This window comes from Marmota marmota, unplaced genomic scaffold (assembly GCF_001458135.2).
Source record: "Marmota marmota marmota unplaced genomic scaffold, marMar, whole genome shotgun sequence".
NCBI classification, from domain to species: Eukaryota; Metazoa; Chordata; class Mammalia; order Rodentia; family Sciuridae; genus Marmota; species Marmota marmota.
In genome coordinates, this window is record NW_026000000.1 from 1293463 (window position 1) to 1312510 (window position 19048).

Below are 19048 nucleotides of genomic sequence, written 5' to 3' on the forward strand. Positions count from 1 at the left end.
GTTTTTTTTTTTTTTTTTTTTTTTTGTCTCTGTGACTTTCAGATTCACATAGACTCCCTTATTTAGGTCATTCTATAAACAAACAAACAAACAAATAAATAAATGCAGATCTAACTCCTTTTACAGAAATTTATCTCATTTACTGTAAGTGTTTCAATCTCTGTACTCCACCATGGTATTGGGCCAAATGCAATTTAGAATTAAGAATCAGAGTATAGTCTGGTAACCAGAAGTTTTCATGAGGTTACGATTTTATTTGTACAGACAGGTACATACTTTTCATTCCCTGATTTTTCCCCATGTTCTAATTAGTAGAATGCAGATTATCTCATTCTTATCCTAGTTAATTTATAAAGTAGGAATCTTTCCCCCCAAATCTTCCTTAATATCTTTTCCTCAAAACCTTCTGTCCAAATCCTTTTGAAACAGGATCCAGATTGATTTTGGCATCTATGGAATATTTCTAGATTGGGAGATTTCAGAAAAGTGATTAATGGACCAGTCTGCTATTTCTTTTATCAAATCTTGGAGCAGTCTCAAATTCTTGTTTTATAGTCTTCCATAGAATAGAAGAAAAAATAAAGTTGCTCTTATCCTCAAACTGTATCTTATGAATCTTCTACTTCATACTGGATATTGCATTTCTTCAACTTTAATATACTTCTACAAATTACTTTAATATCAAAATACTCTTAATTTTTGTACACATGCAAATATTAATTAAAATTTATAGGTAATGGTCTGCCAAATATAAAAAGTTACGTTGTTTTTCCCAAAGTGCCACCTGGCAAATTTATACTCATTTTTTTGTTTAGACAAGTACAATTTTTTTCCCAGACTAAAACTAAATAGAGTAGCTAGATGGAAATCAGTCAGGAATTCACCAAACACATCAGCACTTTTATGTTTTGTAATATTTTTAATGTTCGTTCTTGTAAAATACCTAGTGAACTCTAAAACTTTTAACCACATATTTCTTTTCTCTTTTATCCTTCCATTATAAACCATGAGTTTAAAAAATGGTGTAAGCCAAATCCACTATAATTTATTTAACTAGTCTAATGTATATATAAATATTTGGAAAGGGAGGGGACATGGGGTAATTAATGATGGTGAAATGTAATGATTGTTATTATCCAAAGTACATGTATGAAGACATAAATTGGTGTGAGTATACTATGTATACAACCAGAGATATAAAAAATTGTGCTCTATATAGGTAATGAAAATTGTAATGTATTCTGCTATCATATATAATAAAAATAAATAAATAAAAATATTTATACAGAGAATAGGTATATAGAATTAACAATAGACCTCAAGCCTGAACAAAAAAAAATATTTTATTGCCTTATGACTCTTTATAATTTAAACATATGATATTCTGTGGGCTTTAAAAAAGATTTTTAAGCATCTCAAACATGCATCCATGATTCCTTCCTAGAAATCACTATAATCTGTTCTCCTAAATTAATACATGTGATTTAACTTCATGAGATCCTACTTTGTATAGTCACCATATAAACCACGAACAATTTCCAAATCTTCCCATGATAGTAACAAAAAGTATCAGGTACCTCATGGAGCTTAATGTGTAACTATTAATCAAGAATAAACAATAAATACATTTACCAATAATTGTTCACAAAATCTTAATGTTTGAAAACCAAAGTATCTCAGCTTCATCCTATTAAGAAATTGGATTTCTAAGATGATTCACATTTCAATTAATAAAAATAAGCTCATATAGCTTACTGTCCTTAATAAGATGAACTTTCTGTCTTTTTTTTTAATGCAGTGGTAGGTTGAAACCTAGGACCTCATGCATGCTAGGCAAGTGCTCTACCACTGAGCTGTCTCCAGCCCTAAAGTCTTGGTATTAAAAGACCAAAATATGATACTGTTTCTTTCTCACCAGAAAGACAACTTGACATTTTTTCATGCTAATTAAAAAAAACAAAATATTATACAGTATTATCTAAGACTCATTACACATCCAAATTCTGAAGAAAAAATCATGGCTTTATTCTGAACTTGCTACTTATGATAATTAGAAGAAATAAATATTAGAAGAAATGAAAAAATACATTTTAGCCAAATTCCTGTGAAATGAATTTATAATTGCAAAAGAATAAAATATATGTGAATTCAAAAAGTAATTTCCACTTACTATTTTTACCTATGTAAATGTGCAGTCTTAAATCCCTGCTTTAAGGGTAAGTGTGGCTAAGTGCTGTTGCTAGGATCAGAAGCAGTCATTTTCTAGTGCCCATGGCTCATACATAAGGCTTTGACGGAGTGGGGAAAAGCAATAATAATTTTGATGACCATTACTAGAAAAACATAAGGACCTAAGAAATGTTATTCCTTTCAGAACTTCAATGTCCATGGGTGCCCTTTGTAATTATTTTACAATGTTAAGTTTTAACTGTATGGGATAACTTTTGGGTAACTATTGAACTTGTAATGTTTCCAGGATTGAATGTGCATGTAAGGAATGAATAAAATATGTCAATTTGATTATACTTGTCTTAGAACCCATGATGGTAATATTTATTCATTGTGAGAGATTAAACTCCTTTAAGTCAAAATAAAAAAAAAATGAGAAGATACAAGATATATCAAATTGAAAAACTTTAATAGAAATTGACAGACAGTACACTAAACTCCTGTGTGATTTAAGTGAATGAGTTGACTTTTAATGTGAAATTATTTCAGGTTGCTTTTGACATTTTGAAATTGTTTATCCTATAGACATTCAACTGATGTCTAAAATTAGATAATCATTATTCTTCCCACACTCCTTTATACATTCACATTCTACCGGATTACTTGAGCCAAACTTTTAGGGTGCAAACTGGTTTTATTTCTGCAGTAACTCTGATTCTACTTATTACTTATATATTTTATTAGTCATCTGATATGTCTTGCTATTTCATTAGCTAAGATATTCATTTTCTATTGTTCTGTCAAAGATAGTAGTCTCCTACATGATTTCGCTGCCTCATCAAACTGCATTATTTTTTCTATAGTACTCTTTCTGAAAAAACAAATAGTAATTTAAAACATAACTCAAACATAAACATTCTACCCTAGGCAATAAGCACTTCATGATATACCCTGATTTCTTACTCAAACTTACCTACTATCAATTTTTACCTGATTACCAAATATCCTAAACAACATAGAGTTACTCAAAGAGAACATGCATGTCATGTCTTGGTACCTTTCATGAAGCTAGTCTATCATCTCACCTGGACAGTTCCCATAAATCCTTTATTTGTTTATTTGTAATTGGACAAAATACCTTTTTTAAAATTTATTTTTATGTGGTGCTGAGGATTGAACCCAGGGCCTTGCATGTGTTAGGCAAGCGCTTTACAACTGAGCCACAACCCCAGCCCCCTAAACATCATTTTAAGAGCCAGCTCAGACATCTTCCCCTAGAAGCTTCAATTCATCTTTATCTCATGTAGTTATTTCCTCTCTGCTATGCCTACCTTGCACAAAGCATGACACTTACCATGCTGAATTACTTGCTTTTGCCTTTGATCAGAACTTAAAAGTAAGAACTCCGTTTTGTTGTCTTTATGTAGAGTTTTCCTATGATATTCTTTCTCTAATACCCTGGTAGTTTGCCATTAAGGACAACTATTTTGCTTTCTTTCTTTTTTTTTTTTTTTTTTGGCCTGTGAACTGGGTTGTCAGCCTTCTGTTAAGATTTTCTCCATCTGTTTCAGTGAATTTCCATTGTCAGGTTCTGAAAGTAACTGCTTGCTATTTTTGAACCTGCCTATTTGAATCCTTTAACATGGATTCAGTTTTTATTTCTGGTGTGCCCTCTTTGATAGAACTGTTTATAACCTCTTTGTTTCTTGAACCTGTTAGTATTTAGCTTCCCAATGTGACCATGCACTTCAATTTTACACCTAGATAAAATTGAGCCTGAGTCTCATCACATTGCTAAATGTGCAAGTTGCATATCTACAAGTATATCAACAAATTTGTGTTAATTAATCTGATGGTCATGTGAAAATATGAATGTTAAAAATATCTCAACTCCATAATACTTATTTAAATCATTAATCAATTATTTTTATTATTAAAAAATCTTTATCTAATATATGAAAAAGTACAAATCATATAAATTCTAAAAGTTTACATTTACATTAATTTCTTTGAGGAAAAGTTATACAACCATCAAATTCCTAATAATATTTTTTAGCTACAACTTATGACATTCCAAAAATTATTACAGATAACTGACAGTTAATCAAATTTTATTTTAGTTTTCTGAAATATTATCTACGAGGAAAATGCCATAGTAAATGTTCTTTAAAAATTAGAATGTTGCTATATGGCTATTAAAAGATTAAATATATCCCCTAGTATATTTTTGCTTTACACTTTTTAATATGTTGATTTTTACCCCAACTTTGATAGTTTCTTTAATCCACAAATGACAAAGTCCTAGAATATTAAGTTCTAGGACATTATAATTATATTTCCACTGACTTGTTTTTCTTTATCCTTTTGTCACTCATTGACAGCACTGGAAAAAATATCCAAATATAGATAATTTTCACAAAAATTAAAATTAAAAAAAATTAAAACTTTAGTTTACCATAATTGATGAATTTTTTTGCAAAGTACTAACATTCCAAGAGATAAATGATGGTGCTTTGTGCTTAAATAAGAATTCACTGTGAAGTTGACCAAAAAAAAAAAAAAAGCGATTTTGACCTTGCCAATGGGAAGTCCTCCTCCATTTGATTTAATATCCTGGCCATCTGCCTCTCTCATCCTCTCAGGAAGAACGAATACCTCTATTGCTAATTGGAAGAGGGAAAAAAATGCACACAATATAATGAAAAGCAATCCCGTGCTCTTTATATCCATAGAAATGCCCAAAACTCAACTTAAAATGGATCAAGGACTTAGGAATACAACCAGAGACCCTGTGTCTAATAGAAGAAAAAGTAGATCCTAACCTCCATCATGTGGGATTAGGCCCCAACTTCCTTAATAAGACTCCTATAGCACAAGAATTAAAACCAAAAATCAATAAATGGGATGAACTCAAACTGAAAAGTTTCTTCTCAGAAAAAGAAACAATCTATGAGGTGAATAGACAGCCTACATCTTGGGAGAAAATCTTTACTCCTCACACATCAGATAGAACACTAATCTTTAGGGTATATAAAGAACTCAGAAAGCTAAACACCAAATAAATAAATAAATAAAATAAAATAACCCAACCAATAAATTGGCCAAGGACCTAAACAGCCACCTCTTGGAAGACGATATAAAATCAATCAACAAATATATGAAAAAATATTCATCATCACTAGCAGTTAGAGAAATGCAAATCAAAACCAAATCTAAGATTTCATCTCCCTCCAGTAAGAATAGCAGTTATTATGTAGACAAACAAAAATACGTGTTGACAAGGGTGTGGGGAAAAAGGTACACTTATACACTGCTGGTGGGACTGCAAATTGGTGCAGCCAATATGGAAAGCAGTATGGAGATTTCTTGGAAAATTGGAAATGAAACCACTGTTTGACCCAGCTATCCCTCTTCTCAGTCTATACCCAAAAGACTACAGCATACTACAGGGACACAGCCACATCAATGTTTATAGCAGCACAATTCACAGTAGCTAAACTGTGGAGGTAACCTAGATGCCCTTCAATAGATGAATGGATTTAAAAAATGTGGCATATATGCACAATGGAATATTACTCAGCAATAAAAGAGAATTAAATCATGGCATTTGCAGGTAAATGGGTGGAGTTAGAGAAGATAATATTAAGTAAAGTTAGCCAATACCAAAAAAAACAAACAAACAAACAAATGCTGAATATTTTCTTTGATAAAAGATGCTGATTCATAGTGGGATAGGATAGGGAGCATGGGAGGAATGGACGTTGAACGCTAGATAGGGCAGAGGGGTTGGAGGGGAAGGAGGGGTTATAAATGATGATGGAATATGATGATCATTATTATTCAAAGTACATATATTAAGACACGAATTGGTGTGAATATACTTTGTATATAACCAGAGATGAAAAATGTGCTCTATATGTGTAATAAGAATTGTAATGCATCCCACTGTCATATATAAATAAAAAGGAGGAAATAAAAAGAAAAAATTCTTACATCTGTTGCCATTGAAGTCAACTTTTCCATCTAAGTTGTGTGTGGGTTTCTGAGCAAAACATAGAATAGGTAATAGCCTATAGTCAGTATGGATATTGCCATATAAAAGCAGGTAAGTAGGTTAAAAATGACAAAAACCATTTATTCAGAAACTACCCCATGTTGTATTCCTTATATGTTAAAGAAACTTATATTCTGTTCCAACTAACATCTTTTTCCAACACATGTGCTGAAGTTCCATTAAACTCAAAAATATTAAACTCTAAAAAATATTTAGGAAAGCTGAATTATTTGACAAATAAGATATAGAGATATAGCAGTTAACAATCTTAATGTAATTTAGAATTAACTTTTTTCTCATAAGAACAATACTAATAAAGAAGTTACTAAGATGTGGCACTAAATGATCGCCATCCTATTTAAAGCTTTCACTCAAACTTAGCTTAAATAGTTACTCATATAATTATAAATAATTCTCAATAATTATTAAGTAATACTAAACCAATCTGTTTTCTATCCTATATTTGTAGTACTACATGTGTATGTAAATGTGTGTATGTCTGAGTGTAGACAAATGGGTGTTTCTCTCATAGAGTTGATAGAACTAGACTACAGCTAATAGCAATATAATGTACTTGAAAATTACTAAGTTATTATAGTTTAAATATTCTCACCACAAAAATTTAGAAGTGATGTAATGGATATGTTAACTTAATTTGGTGATTTTGCAATATATACTTATACATCAAAACATATGTTGTGCTTCATGAATATATACACATTTTTATTCATCAATTAAAATAATTATTTTAAAAAGAGAAATTTTTTTGAAAGGAATGTGTATAATTAATCAATGCCTAAGAATTCCTCAGATAAAGACTTTCAGAATATGAATTCACAATTCATTAAACTTCATCTACCACAGATGTGAGTTAGTAGACAAAACCAACTGATAAAATCAGATCCCCCAAAATCGTGAGTTTTCAGAGTTCTCAGAGAAAGAATGTATGATGATCAATTAAATATGAAATTATGTAAAATGAAAATCATGCTGAAAAAACATGATATTATTAAAAGTCATCTCACCAATATCCCTCCTAAGCATAGCTCAGAAATTCTTGATAAAATATTAGAAAAATGAATTAAATAGCACACTCACTACAGTCAGAATTGAATCATTCAGTGATGCAAGGATGGTTCAACATGTATAATTCGATAAATGAAATCCATCATTTTAACAGAATACAGGACCAAAAAATTATTATATGTAGAAGAATGAACAAAATTCAATATCTTTTCATGATAAAAAATTATCAACCAATTAAATATTAAAAGAATCTAACTCAACACTATATAGGGCAATTCTGACAAATCTATAGCTAACAAATTCAATGTGAAAAAGTTAAAAGCTTTTTCTCTAAGGTCTGTAACAATACAAGGATTCTATTCTGATCAGTTCTTTACAATGTAGGTCCTAGGGAGAGCAGTTAAGCAACAGAAAAAAATAATAGGCGATTGAGTTGGAAAAGAATTTTAAATTATCCCTGTTTTCAGATAAATATAATTTAACGTAAAGAAAACCCTAAAAATTCCACCAAAAACTTGTTAGAACTTGTAAGTCAATTTGGTAAGTTTTCAGGATAAAATATCAATACTATGTTTATACACTAACAGCAAGCTATGTGAAAAGGAAATCAAGAAAAAGAAGAACATGCTTTAAAATTTCAAAAATGCCAACTAAATTTAGACAAAGTCTCCAAGTACATAAACAGGGAAAGGATAGTCTCCAATAAATGGCCCTTGGAAAAGTGAATATCCTCATGCAGAATAAAAGTAGACTGTTATCTCACATAATTCACAAGAACCAGTGCAAAATTGATTAAAGACTTAAAGGTACACCTGGTACTGTGAAAATACGGGGGAAAAAAAGAGTAAAACCTCCATTACATTGATCTGGGCAATAACATTTTATGTATGATAGCACAAACCTGGACAACAAAAACAAAATAAATAAATGAATAGGATTATGTTAAGCTGAAAAACAACAAAATAAATTCACTGAGAAAAGAAACAACTTACACAGTAGGAAAAATATGTGCAAACTATATATCTGGTAAGCAATGCACATTGTGGTGACCAAAATATATAATGAATATAATGAAGTCAAATAACAAAATAACAAGAAGACAAATAGCACAATTTTTAAAATGGGCAAATTAACAAAATAGATTTCTCAAAGAAAAAACAAACAACAACAACAACAACAACAAAAAAAAAACGTACAAATGGTCAACAGCTATTTGTTTAGAAATGTTCAAATCCTCTGGAAAATGCAATTAAAGTCACAATGTGATATGACTTTACACCTGTTGTAATAGCTATGATATATGAGACAAAAATAATAAGTGTTGATTGGAGAAGAAAGTACTACTACAAAATGCTTCTATCACACAAAATAATATGGACCTTCCTAAAACAAAATTAAGAATAGAATTACTATATAATCCAGCAGTCTAGTTTCTGGGTACATGTCCAGAGGAAATTAAAGAAAGATCTGCATTCCCATGTTTATTGAAGGACTATTCAGGATAGCCAATACATGGTATCAAATTAAATTTCCATTAATACATGAATGCATAAATAAAAAATTATACACACACACATACACATACACATATACATGTACACACACACACACATATATATATATATATATATATATATATATATATATATATATATATATTCATATCTGTGTACACTGGGATACTCTTTAGCTATTAAAAATGAAATCATGTCATTTATGATAATATAGATTGTAAACTGGAGGACACTGTGTCAAGAAAGACAAATACTGCCTGATCTCATTTATGAAATATACAAGAAGTTGATCTTTTAGAAATAAAATGTTATATTATGGTCACCAGAGACTGAGAAGGGCAGGGAGGAGAGGAGCATGAGCAGAGATTGGTCACTGTTTACAAAAGTTACTTTTAAGTAGGAAGACCATGTGCTGAACACCAGCATATGCCATATGCTGATTGTAACAAATAATGGGATATCACATATTTTAAGAAAGCTAGAAAAGGGGATTCTGAATGTTCTTACCCCAAAGAAATGCTAAATGTTTAAGGTAACAAATACACTAATTATCATGATATGATCATTACATAATAATACATGTTTAAAATATCACAAGATATCCTATGAACATGTGAAATTATTCTGTATGAATCATAAATAAAAAACTTAAAATAGAAAAATAATATAAACAATCAAACAAAAAAGACAAGACCTTTTTTTTCCTTTTCTTAAAACATTCAACATTGCCAATCCATTCCTCTTCATCTAATTTTTTCTGTCCTTGACTGCCTGTTCTTGAAGGCATCTTTTTTCATCTCTCTGTTTTAGTTTTTATTATATTTTCTATGTGATTCTTTGTTTATTCATCTGTGGTTCCAGCTAAGAAAAGATGATATTGTACAGAGAAGTTTGTGATTTGAGGAACAAAGATGACAAATTATATAAAACCAATGCTGGAGAACTGTACTATTTAAAAGGGGAAAAAAAAAGGTAATCTTCTTTTCAGATTTTTTATATGGGAAAATGAGTAAGAGACTGGGTATTCCTAGGCAGAGAAAAGGCTGGGTTATTTGCTTAAAATATCCCTTATAGGAAAGTTAGCGAATGCAGGAAAATGAACCTCCTATAAATTTCATATAGTTTGAAGTTCTAGTAAATTTGGTGTTCACACACACCATAACATTTGTCTTTTCCTTTTAAAATGTGATCATTTTTAATCAACAGATAATAAACATACACATTTACAGGATTACATAAAGTAAATGCTCCTGGCAAAATAATCTTGGAGGAGTATGTGGATATCAGTATATTTAATAAATCAAACTGTTTAGTATGCACTAGGGGATTTATTTTATTAATTATAGTAATTATTGCTACTAACACAGGTTTGGAAGGTCACTAATCAATAGATGTTCGTTTACTTGAAATAAAAGTCCTAGCATTAATACATTTTAGATACATGTTGCTTTTGTTAATCAAATAATTACAACCAATTTTAGCTTTTATGAGTGAATCAGATTTATGTCCACAGGGCTTACTTAAAATGCACTGTAAGTGTACAATATTAAATGAAAATAATTTTCTCTATCTACATAATAAACCTTAGGGAACACACATTTGAGAGCCTACTCTTTTGGTGTCCTACAAAGAAAGAATGTATTTTGTCTTTATTGACTAATAGGATAGTGAATATTTTAACTTTTACATTTTCAGTATAAGCAGAATTAGATTTTTTTTCAGTTTTTGGAGGGTATGGTACAGTGTCTTTTGCACACACTCTCGGTACAGAGGATGATGGAGGGATCATATGGAAAAGGTGTTCATATTGCCCTTGCAAACAGAATTCTTTTGCAAAATCCAGATAATCTTACAGAAAGTGTAGAAAAGATTAGATATTAGAATTTGAAAATAAAACCATCCTCTTATGATTATTGTAATTACATACTTCTAATGACAGTTTTGCCTTAGTTCTTTATTGGCGTCTGTTATAAAATGTGGTACCTAGCTTTCACACAAAAAAAGCAGACAGTGATGACATTCAGAATTTTAAATATGCTGATGCATTGTTTTCTTGTGACTATGCACTGGCACATTAATTATGCTTGTCCTTCAGTGAGGAGTGGAAATAATTGAATTTCAGAAACAAACCCATTTAATTTGTTTTCACGATCATCCCCCCCATGCTTCATTTAGACTCGGTTTCATTTATTTCACTACTCCTACTTCATGATAGATCCATGATAGATCTTCAATGATTCATTCATTGTATCAGATTTTTCCAATGTGATGTGACTGTAAAACAAAAGAAAAACATTTCATCAAACTTTGCCTAAATAACTTACATTACTCTTTATGGTCCATGTGTATGATTTTCCTCACAGCATATGAAAAATCTATTTATATTCATAATAATGCCCTAACTCAGGGTACTGTCACCAAGAGCTTCTGTAAAGACCAAAAGGTAAATATTTAATGCTTTGTGAGCCAGATGGTCTCTTTTGTAAATACTTAGCTCTGCTACTGTAGCATGAAAACCATCAACAATATATAAAAGTGTAAGATCATGGACAATGAAATTTAAATTGTACATAATTTTCATAAATCAAAAAAATACTTATTCCTTGGTACTTTTTCAACTATGCAAAATATAAAATCCATTCTTAACCTATCAGCTCTATAAAAATCAGATGATAAATTGGATTTATCCCGTGGGCCATAGTTTGCCAATTCCTGCCCTAGACAATACCTTCTAACCTATCTTTAGAACAGTCACAATTTTAGAAGGAAAAGAATTGAGAACTTTAGAAAAGTACAAATATGAGCTAGAACAATATTGTAAACTTGGTCCACTCTCTGGCATTTTCCAGAATTTTTAGGTTTAAGAACTTAGGTGTGGTCATCTGTTAATAATGATAATCATTATTAGGTATAAGTGTATTTATAGTGGTAATGGAAGCAGGTGTTTGTCTTAATGTCACTTTGCAAAGCAATTACATCTCATTTACTTCGATCATAAGTTGACTTTTGGTGTTTTGGGGCTCTTGCCTGGCCCCCACTCTTGCCCACTCCCAATTTAGAATTTAGTTAAAGCATGAGCAATTTGCTACAAGAGTACACAGGAAAGGAAAAATAAATTTTCCCATCAGTTTTAATACATGTAATACCTGAATTAAATTCTTTCCTCAGCTTTCAAGATTATCTTGATGCCATTAAGAAATTATCCTTGGTTTTCTCATCATTTCCTCTGCCAAACACAATGAATTATCAACTCTCATTTAAAACCCTTTTTAAAAGTAAAAAACACCTCTGATACAGGCATTTTTCATAGTCTGTTATCCAAGAAAGGTGATGTTGTACTATCATTAATCTCTTTAAAGGTATTGATTCTGAGAGGGAGGGCTCATTTTAGTATCATCATTTAGTATTGGGGGTAGGGAGACTCATGTTTTTCATGTTTTTGTTCCCAGTACTGGGAATTAAACCCAGTACATCACACATGCCAAATAAGGGCTCTATTGAAATACATCTCCAGGGCTTTTTTTTTTTTTTTTTTTTTTTTTTTTTGAGTCAGTGTCTTGCAAAGTTGTGTAGGCTAGCCTAGAACTTGTGATTCTCCTGCCTTGGCCCCTAGAGCAGCTGAAGTTACAGGTGTGGCCCAGTACCCACAGCTGGGGGACTGGTTTTCAATGGTTACCATAACTACTTTTTATGTTAGATGAAGCCTGTAGGATAACATGTGAACTATTTCTAGGCTCTTAACTATAAATACTGAAGATAAATTCTTGTTTTTTTTTTCCTAAGTAAAAGGGAGCATTGCATAATAAAAAATAGAAATAATAATTAAGAGCATATACCAAAAATAAAAAGGAAATAATTCATATGAAAAATTCCTTTTAATAAAGATGTATAATTTAATGAAAACATACTTTGATATCATCATGGGGTATAGATATGTTTTTATTTTCATACAGAAGAGTATGCTGCTTACGTCTTTATGAATAGCCATCTCTGTGTGTCTTTGTGTATATTTAAAAAAAAAATTTCCATCTGAATTTATTTCCAAATACACTTTCTTTAAAAAAAATACACTTTTCTGTGGATGACGAATATCATTATTAGGAAATCCAATTATACAAAAAAAATACTACATCTACTCTGGGATAAATATATTTATTTTTGGTTACATATATTAAGTGGCACTAATTACACAGTACTATAAGGTAACTAACATGAAACTGAAGAACTGTCACTCTGCCACAGCTACTTGGATTTGGGTTTTTCCAGATGAGTACATTTTCAAAAAACTGGATGCCCACCCAGAGCACTGCCAATGAAATCTGCTGAGGAGTAAAGCTCCAACATGATGAGTCACCAGTGTTCCTTGCAGCTGACAGATGATAGGCAGGACATGTTAGTTGTAAAGTAGTTATAGCCCAATTCACAACAATTTACCATTTCTCTTTCTAGTTAGCCCTGGTGTGCCAGGTAGAGTGAAGAGAGGGCTGTTAGAGCAGTGTCAGAAGGACCCTGGCAGGTCAGGTGAGTTGGTCATCATTAATAATGATGGTTGGCTTCTAAATAGTAGATAAATGGTAGCAAGATGACTTCTGGTTTGTAATCTTAGGTAAATTATAGATAAATGATAAAGGCCAGTAATCATGCACTAAGATTAATCATGCACTTCAAAATGAATCGCTTGAGGGCTGTACTTGCAGCAAGATTTCACAAGACAAGGCACCTAGGTTTTTTCTTCCAACATCTGGGTTGCAGAGCAGCTCTTGTGGCCATTTCAAAAACTGCCCTCACTCCATCTTTAATCTTTGCTGAGCACTCCATGTACCCAAAGGCGCCAATCCCATTAGCCATATCTTTGCCTTCTTCAGGTTTCACTGGCTCCTGCTTCATCTTGGCTAACTTCCGCCTTGTGTGCTCATCATTCCGAAGATCATTCTTATTCCCAACCAGGAGGATGGGTACACTGGGACAGAAATGCTTGACTTCTGGGGTCCATTTTTTTATGATGTTGTCTAAACTGTCAGGATTGTCGATGGAGAAACACATCAGTATAACATCAGTGTCTGGGTAGGAGAGGGGTCTCAGGCGATCATACGCTTCCTGCCCAGCTGTGTCCCACAAAGCCAACTCTACCTGCTTTCCATCCACTTCGATATCTGCCACATAGTTCTCAAACACTGTGGGCACGTATACTTCTGGGAACTGGTCCTTGCTGAAAACTATGAGCAAGCATGTCTTGCCACTTGCTCCATCACCAACACTCACCAGCTTCTTCTTGATGGCAGCCATAGCTTACACATATTCTGCAGAAGGCGTGGCCTATATGACAGAAGTTGTAGAAAGTACCTTGAATTTCCCAGATGAAAAGTTCAGACAGTGACTCGAGTCTGGCCTCTTTGCTCAGAGAACGCCTGTCCATGAGTCTCAAGGTCAGAGACCCGGACAGATTATCTCCAGAGGCAATCGCTGACTAATGAGAGAGAACCAACTGCCAGCAGCGGGCTGGGAACGCAAGGGGGCAGCAGCGAGCGCGAGCCAGCGAGGGCGGGTGGCGGCGGGAAAGCCTTACAGTTGCTTTACAGAAGATTATGTTGGCAAAATAGTCTTTTGAAAATTTCACTAACATTTACTCTTAGAATGATATTTCAGCATAATCGTTTATTCTGATGGTAGAAATAGATAATGTATACCTTTCATTATTTCTCCCAGTCTACAACAGAGTGCGGACACACGTGTTCAACTAGATAATACAAATATAGGTTGTTAGAGTGTGTCTATTTATTCAAAGACGACTAATGAAATAGTAATCATAATAGTAGTAGCTCTCATTTGTTGAGTTGTTCTCTGTAGCAGACTTTATGTTAAGCAAGCTACTTGCATTTTCTTATCATTCGAGCTAGGATGAATCATAGCTTCATAATTATTCATCATTGTTAAGAATTAGTTTACTCAAAACATCCCCTCGGTTTTATCTCACAATGCATATCCCAACACGAGACTCATTAGTCACAAAAATGCCTGTATATTGGAAATGTATCAAATTAGGAAGGAGCAGAATTTGATGGGGACTTTGTTGTGGCTCCAGTATCCCTTTAGGAAGGAAGGATGTGTATGTTCATTCCTCCAAACAAAAGCCTATCTTGTCATTTTGATAGATACATTTCTACCTCAATTCATGAGCTTAGGAAATATGCATAATTTGCTTGTAAGAAATTAGAGATAGCAAAATATATATTACCTCTCCTCATAGCATTCTTCAGAAAATTGGGCTTCAGATCATGTTAAACTGGGACATACATATATAAAATGTAAAACTACTATCCTTCTGATACCTCCTGAAAACTGAAAGTATATTTGGGCCAAAAACTCATTTCAGAAGCTTATTTGGATGATCTATGGCTTTTCTACTCCTCAGCACCTCCCATCTCCTCCCTATTCTTATTCTCTGTCTTTTCTGTTCAGTCTACTTTACATTATTTAGTCATGACAACTAATGTTATAGATTTTGTTATTCCTCAATGCTATAGGTTTCTTACCTATTGTTTTTTAAAACTTAGTTCAAATCCAAGTACCCAAGTCACAAAATCTTACTGTATGGGAGATCCTATGATGTAGTCATATTCCATACATACAGTGAAAGTATATATTCTCTTTATCTTAAGTTAATTAGTCCTCAGTAAGACTATTTCTAAAATATAATTTTGCTATCATTCAAAGAAAGAGTCACAGAGAGGTTAGGTAATTAAAGCTTGTTAAATATATCATCTTGAAAAATCTGAAATTTTATCCATGATTTGGTAAGTGACCATCTCACTGGAAATAATCTCAGCTATAATTTTAGATCATTCATGATTTTTATCAAATATTCATGTTTTAAAGAGGCAATGAAATTTATTATAAATATGAATGTACTATAATGACTCATATGTACTATATGTACTTATATGACTCAATGTAATATAATGGCTTACAAAATTCTAATTTCCTGCTGGATTTAAACAAGTTTAAAGAATAGCTCTTTATAGGGCTTGAAATACCATTTAAAAAAAACTGATATGTTTTCAAATTTTCAAGTGTTAGTAGTAAAAATGGGCATAAAATTATAAAGAGTTTAAAGCAATATAATATAGTATTAATATATCTGAACACATATTAATAACACCTAGATAAACTTGCTATAAATATAGATCTCATGAGTTCTAGTCCCTGGAGGTTCCTATAACTCTTAAGTGCAGCTCAGGGTTTCTCACTAAGAAAGATCCTGGGTTGCTGTAAATTCACTGGTATAATGCTCAACATTTATTTTTCATTAAAATTAATTAGAGGCATTTATTTAAAAATTCAGATTACTACATTCAATGAAAAATATTTGATTTACTGGAACCATGTCTGGAAACATGAATTTTATCAAGTACACCAGGTGATTACAGTACTATAAGTTCAGAAAACATATGCTGATAAATAAAATACACTTGAAAAGTCTTCATTTCAAGAAACATAAGCACAGCAAAATTCAAGGTCTCCAAAAGAACAATTCTATGGTTTTACATAAATTTATCCATCTAGGATATTTTCTTTATTTCTGATCTAACTTTTATGGACAATTTAGGGAGAGTATGTTTCAGTGTTCTTTCTGTACTTTCAGACTTTCTGTAGTTCCATAGAGCTGTCCTTCCTGCTTTTATTTTGTGTTATAATTCCTTTAACATAGGATCAAACACTGGGAAACTGAAGGATGATTCCACCACAGACATAGTATTGAATTTTTAATTTTATTTTTATTTATTGAAATATTTGCTATATTTGAATTGAAACTTCGAATGTAGCCTTTGCATATTAAAAAATCTAGATTTTATTTATTTATTTATTTATTCATTTATTTATCTATTTATTTATTTTATACCAGGGATTGAATCTAGGGATGCTTAACCACTGAGCCTAGCCCCCTTTTTAAAAACTGTAATTTATTTATTTATTTATTTATTTATTTACTGAGACAGGGTCTTGCTAATTTGCTAATTTGTTTAGGGCCTTGCTAAGTTGCTGAGGCTGGCTTTGAACTCCTGCCTCAGCCTCTCTAGTTGCTGGGATTAAAGGCCTTTGCCACTGTTCCTAGCTATATATATATCTTACTTTAAAAATATAAAATAAATTTAGAAATTTGAACCTAGACTTGTATAAGTTAAGGATTTCTGGGTAGACTTATCTGATTTAGATAAAGTATGATAATTTTAGTTTATCATCATCTCTACCTCAGTAATCTCATTGACATCAAGAGCATGTTCAAGTGTACATGACCATTTATCAATGGGAATAGTTTTATTTTTGAGAAATTATTTTCTATAATCATATTTATATAAAAAGTCAGAGATCACAAAATTATATACTTCAGTATAAATGAGGGAGCAATTTTTGCAAAAGGGATAATATTTTATGCATTTATTTAAAAACCTAAAATGATTCACACACTTTGTTTTTTGTAGGTACGTGATTCTGCAATCCCTCATTTATTTGATTTTTGTCTCTATGATTAAAATGAAAATCCATGGTCTTTGTGCAGATATAAATGATGTCTTCTTCATGCCTGTATCCTAAGCACCAAGCTAAATGTAAAGTAATTGGCTTATAATAAATTCACATATGTGTGTTTCACTGATTAATATGATTGCTTTTCAGATTTTTATCAACATTATAAATTATACAATTCAAATTATTTTATTGTTCTGTTGTCCTTTAGATTGTCTTTAGAATGTTTTTCTCTTTCCATCTGATCCCTTCTTTTCTTTTCAGGGAGGGAGGTGTTAAAGAAACTCAAGAGTAGAATCTATTGAACATACTCCTCTATGGCACTTCATATCTAGTACAAGAGATTTATCTCATGTCTCAACAGACTCCAGCCATATGGTTTCTGATAGAAATCAACCTTCCCATCTTCTACCATATATACTCAATTCTTATCCCTTAAGTACTTTTGTAGTGAATGTTTATTCTAAGTTAATTCTCATTATGTAATCCATCACTTAATTTATGTTTATTCTTTTAGGTGATATGCTACTTTCCACTGTGCTTTTAATGTTTAGCAAGGATGATGAACATTTAGAATGCATTGTGCGAATGAATAAATACACACTCAACACTCTATGAAAAGCAAATGAGTGAAAATGCAAGCCCAAACGAGAAACAGAGAAAATAATAAGCATTTACTGAATATTTATTATATGTTAGGCACTAAACTAAGAAAATCCTGCATATTATCTCATTTTATTTTCACTACAGTTCTTAGATAGACACTATCTTTGTTCTTTCTGATGAGAAAACAAAGTTTCAAGGAAGAGGCAGTAACAAGCAGAACTCAGAAAGGATAGGTGGACTCTTTGATCCTAAACCCAGTTCCTTACATAGCATCCTGCCTCCAGGTGGGGGAAATTAGTAGACAAGCATGGAAGAGTTAAGAAAGTGTAAGGAGAAGGTTCAGGAATGAGGACAGTTCCCTGACAAGACCTTTATTTGCAGTGACCAAGCACTTCATTTGCACTTACTTCTGTTGAAGCCCTTATTGTTTAGGTCAGCTAGTGCAAATAAATGTTAATGTAAAATCATAGGTTTGTGGTTATTTTAAACATTAAAATTATTCAAATTCAAGTTACTTCAAAATTCCAAAAAGATAAAATTCTTAACTTTCAAAAAGCATTAATTTTTAAGCCATTAACATTCCTTTAAAGAGCAATATTGCCTTAAAAATAATCCTTTAAAAATGAAGTTTTCAACATTTCCAGTGGATTTTGCATATATTACCTATCTTACAACTTCTTAGAAAAAGCAAAATATTGGTCCTGGCAGGGCATCATGATAGACCTAAATGATTCAACATTAGAACTTTTCTAACCTCTACCTTAGTGTTACCTCAGGATTATTATTGTCACATTTAAAATATTTCAAGATTTTCTACTATACTGGTATGTAGCTATAATTTTATACATAGTTCTAGTGTACATGCATTTGTGTGTGTACACTTGTTTATGTGTGTGCTGCCAAATATTGCTTACTGATTCCTTTCCTAATTTTTTATTCCATTGTTTTTTTTAATATAAAGGCTTTCTTCTAATTCATAGAATGTATTCACATAGGTTTTTATGCTGCATCATCTAGTACTCCATGTCCTATTTCAGTTTTACTTTTGATATTTTAAAAAATCTATAGAAATGATATTGTTCCATACTAGAGAAGTGTTGTATAGTCTCTCTCTCTCTCTCTCTCTCCCTCTCTCTCTCTCTCTCTCTATATATAT

General features: G+C 31.8%; 2 protein-coding genes and 1 pseudogene across 13 annotated transcripts in view; 1 reads left to right on the forward strand and 2 right to left on the reverse strand.

Annotated features, from left to right (window-relative positions):
- Positions 1-19048, forward strand: part of Pcdh15 (protocadherin related 15) — a 1628869-nt gene that overhangs the window by 933000 nt on the left and 676821 nt on the right. The gene's annotated exons all lie outside the window — the stretch shown is intronic.
- LOC107153326 (transforming protein RhoA-like) lies at positions 13468-14175 on the reverse strand. The gene has a single exon (XM_048807418.1). The coding sequence runs from the start codon at positions 14047-14049 to the stop codon at positions 13468-13470; it is 582 nt and encodes a 193-aa protein (XP_048663375.1). The 5' UTR covers positions 14050-14175.
- Positions 14208-19048, reverse strand: part of LOC107153405 — a 32781-nt pseudogene continuing 27940 nt past the window's right edge.

Excerpts from the sequence above, each read along its gene's own strand:
- LOC107153326 (XM_048807418.1), bottom strand. The coding sequence starts at position 14,049 with ATGGCTGCCATCAAGAAGAAGCTGGTGAGTGTTGGTGATGGAGCAAGT.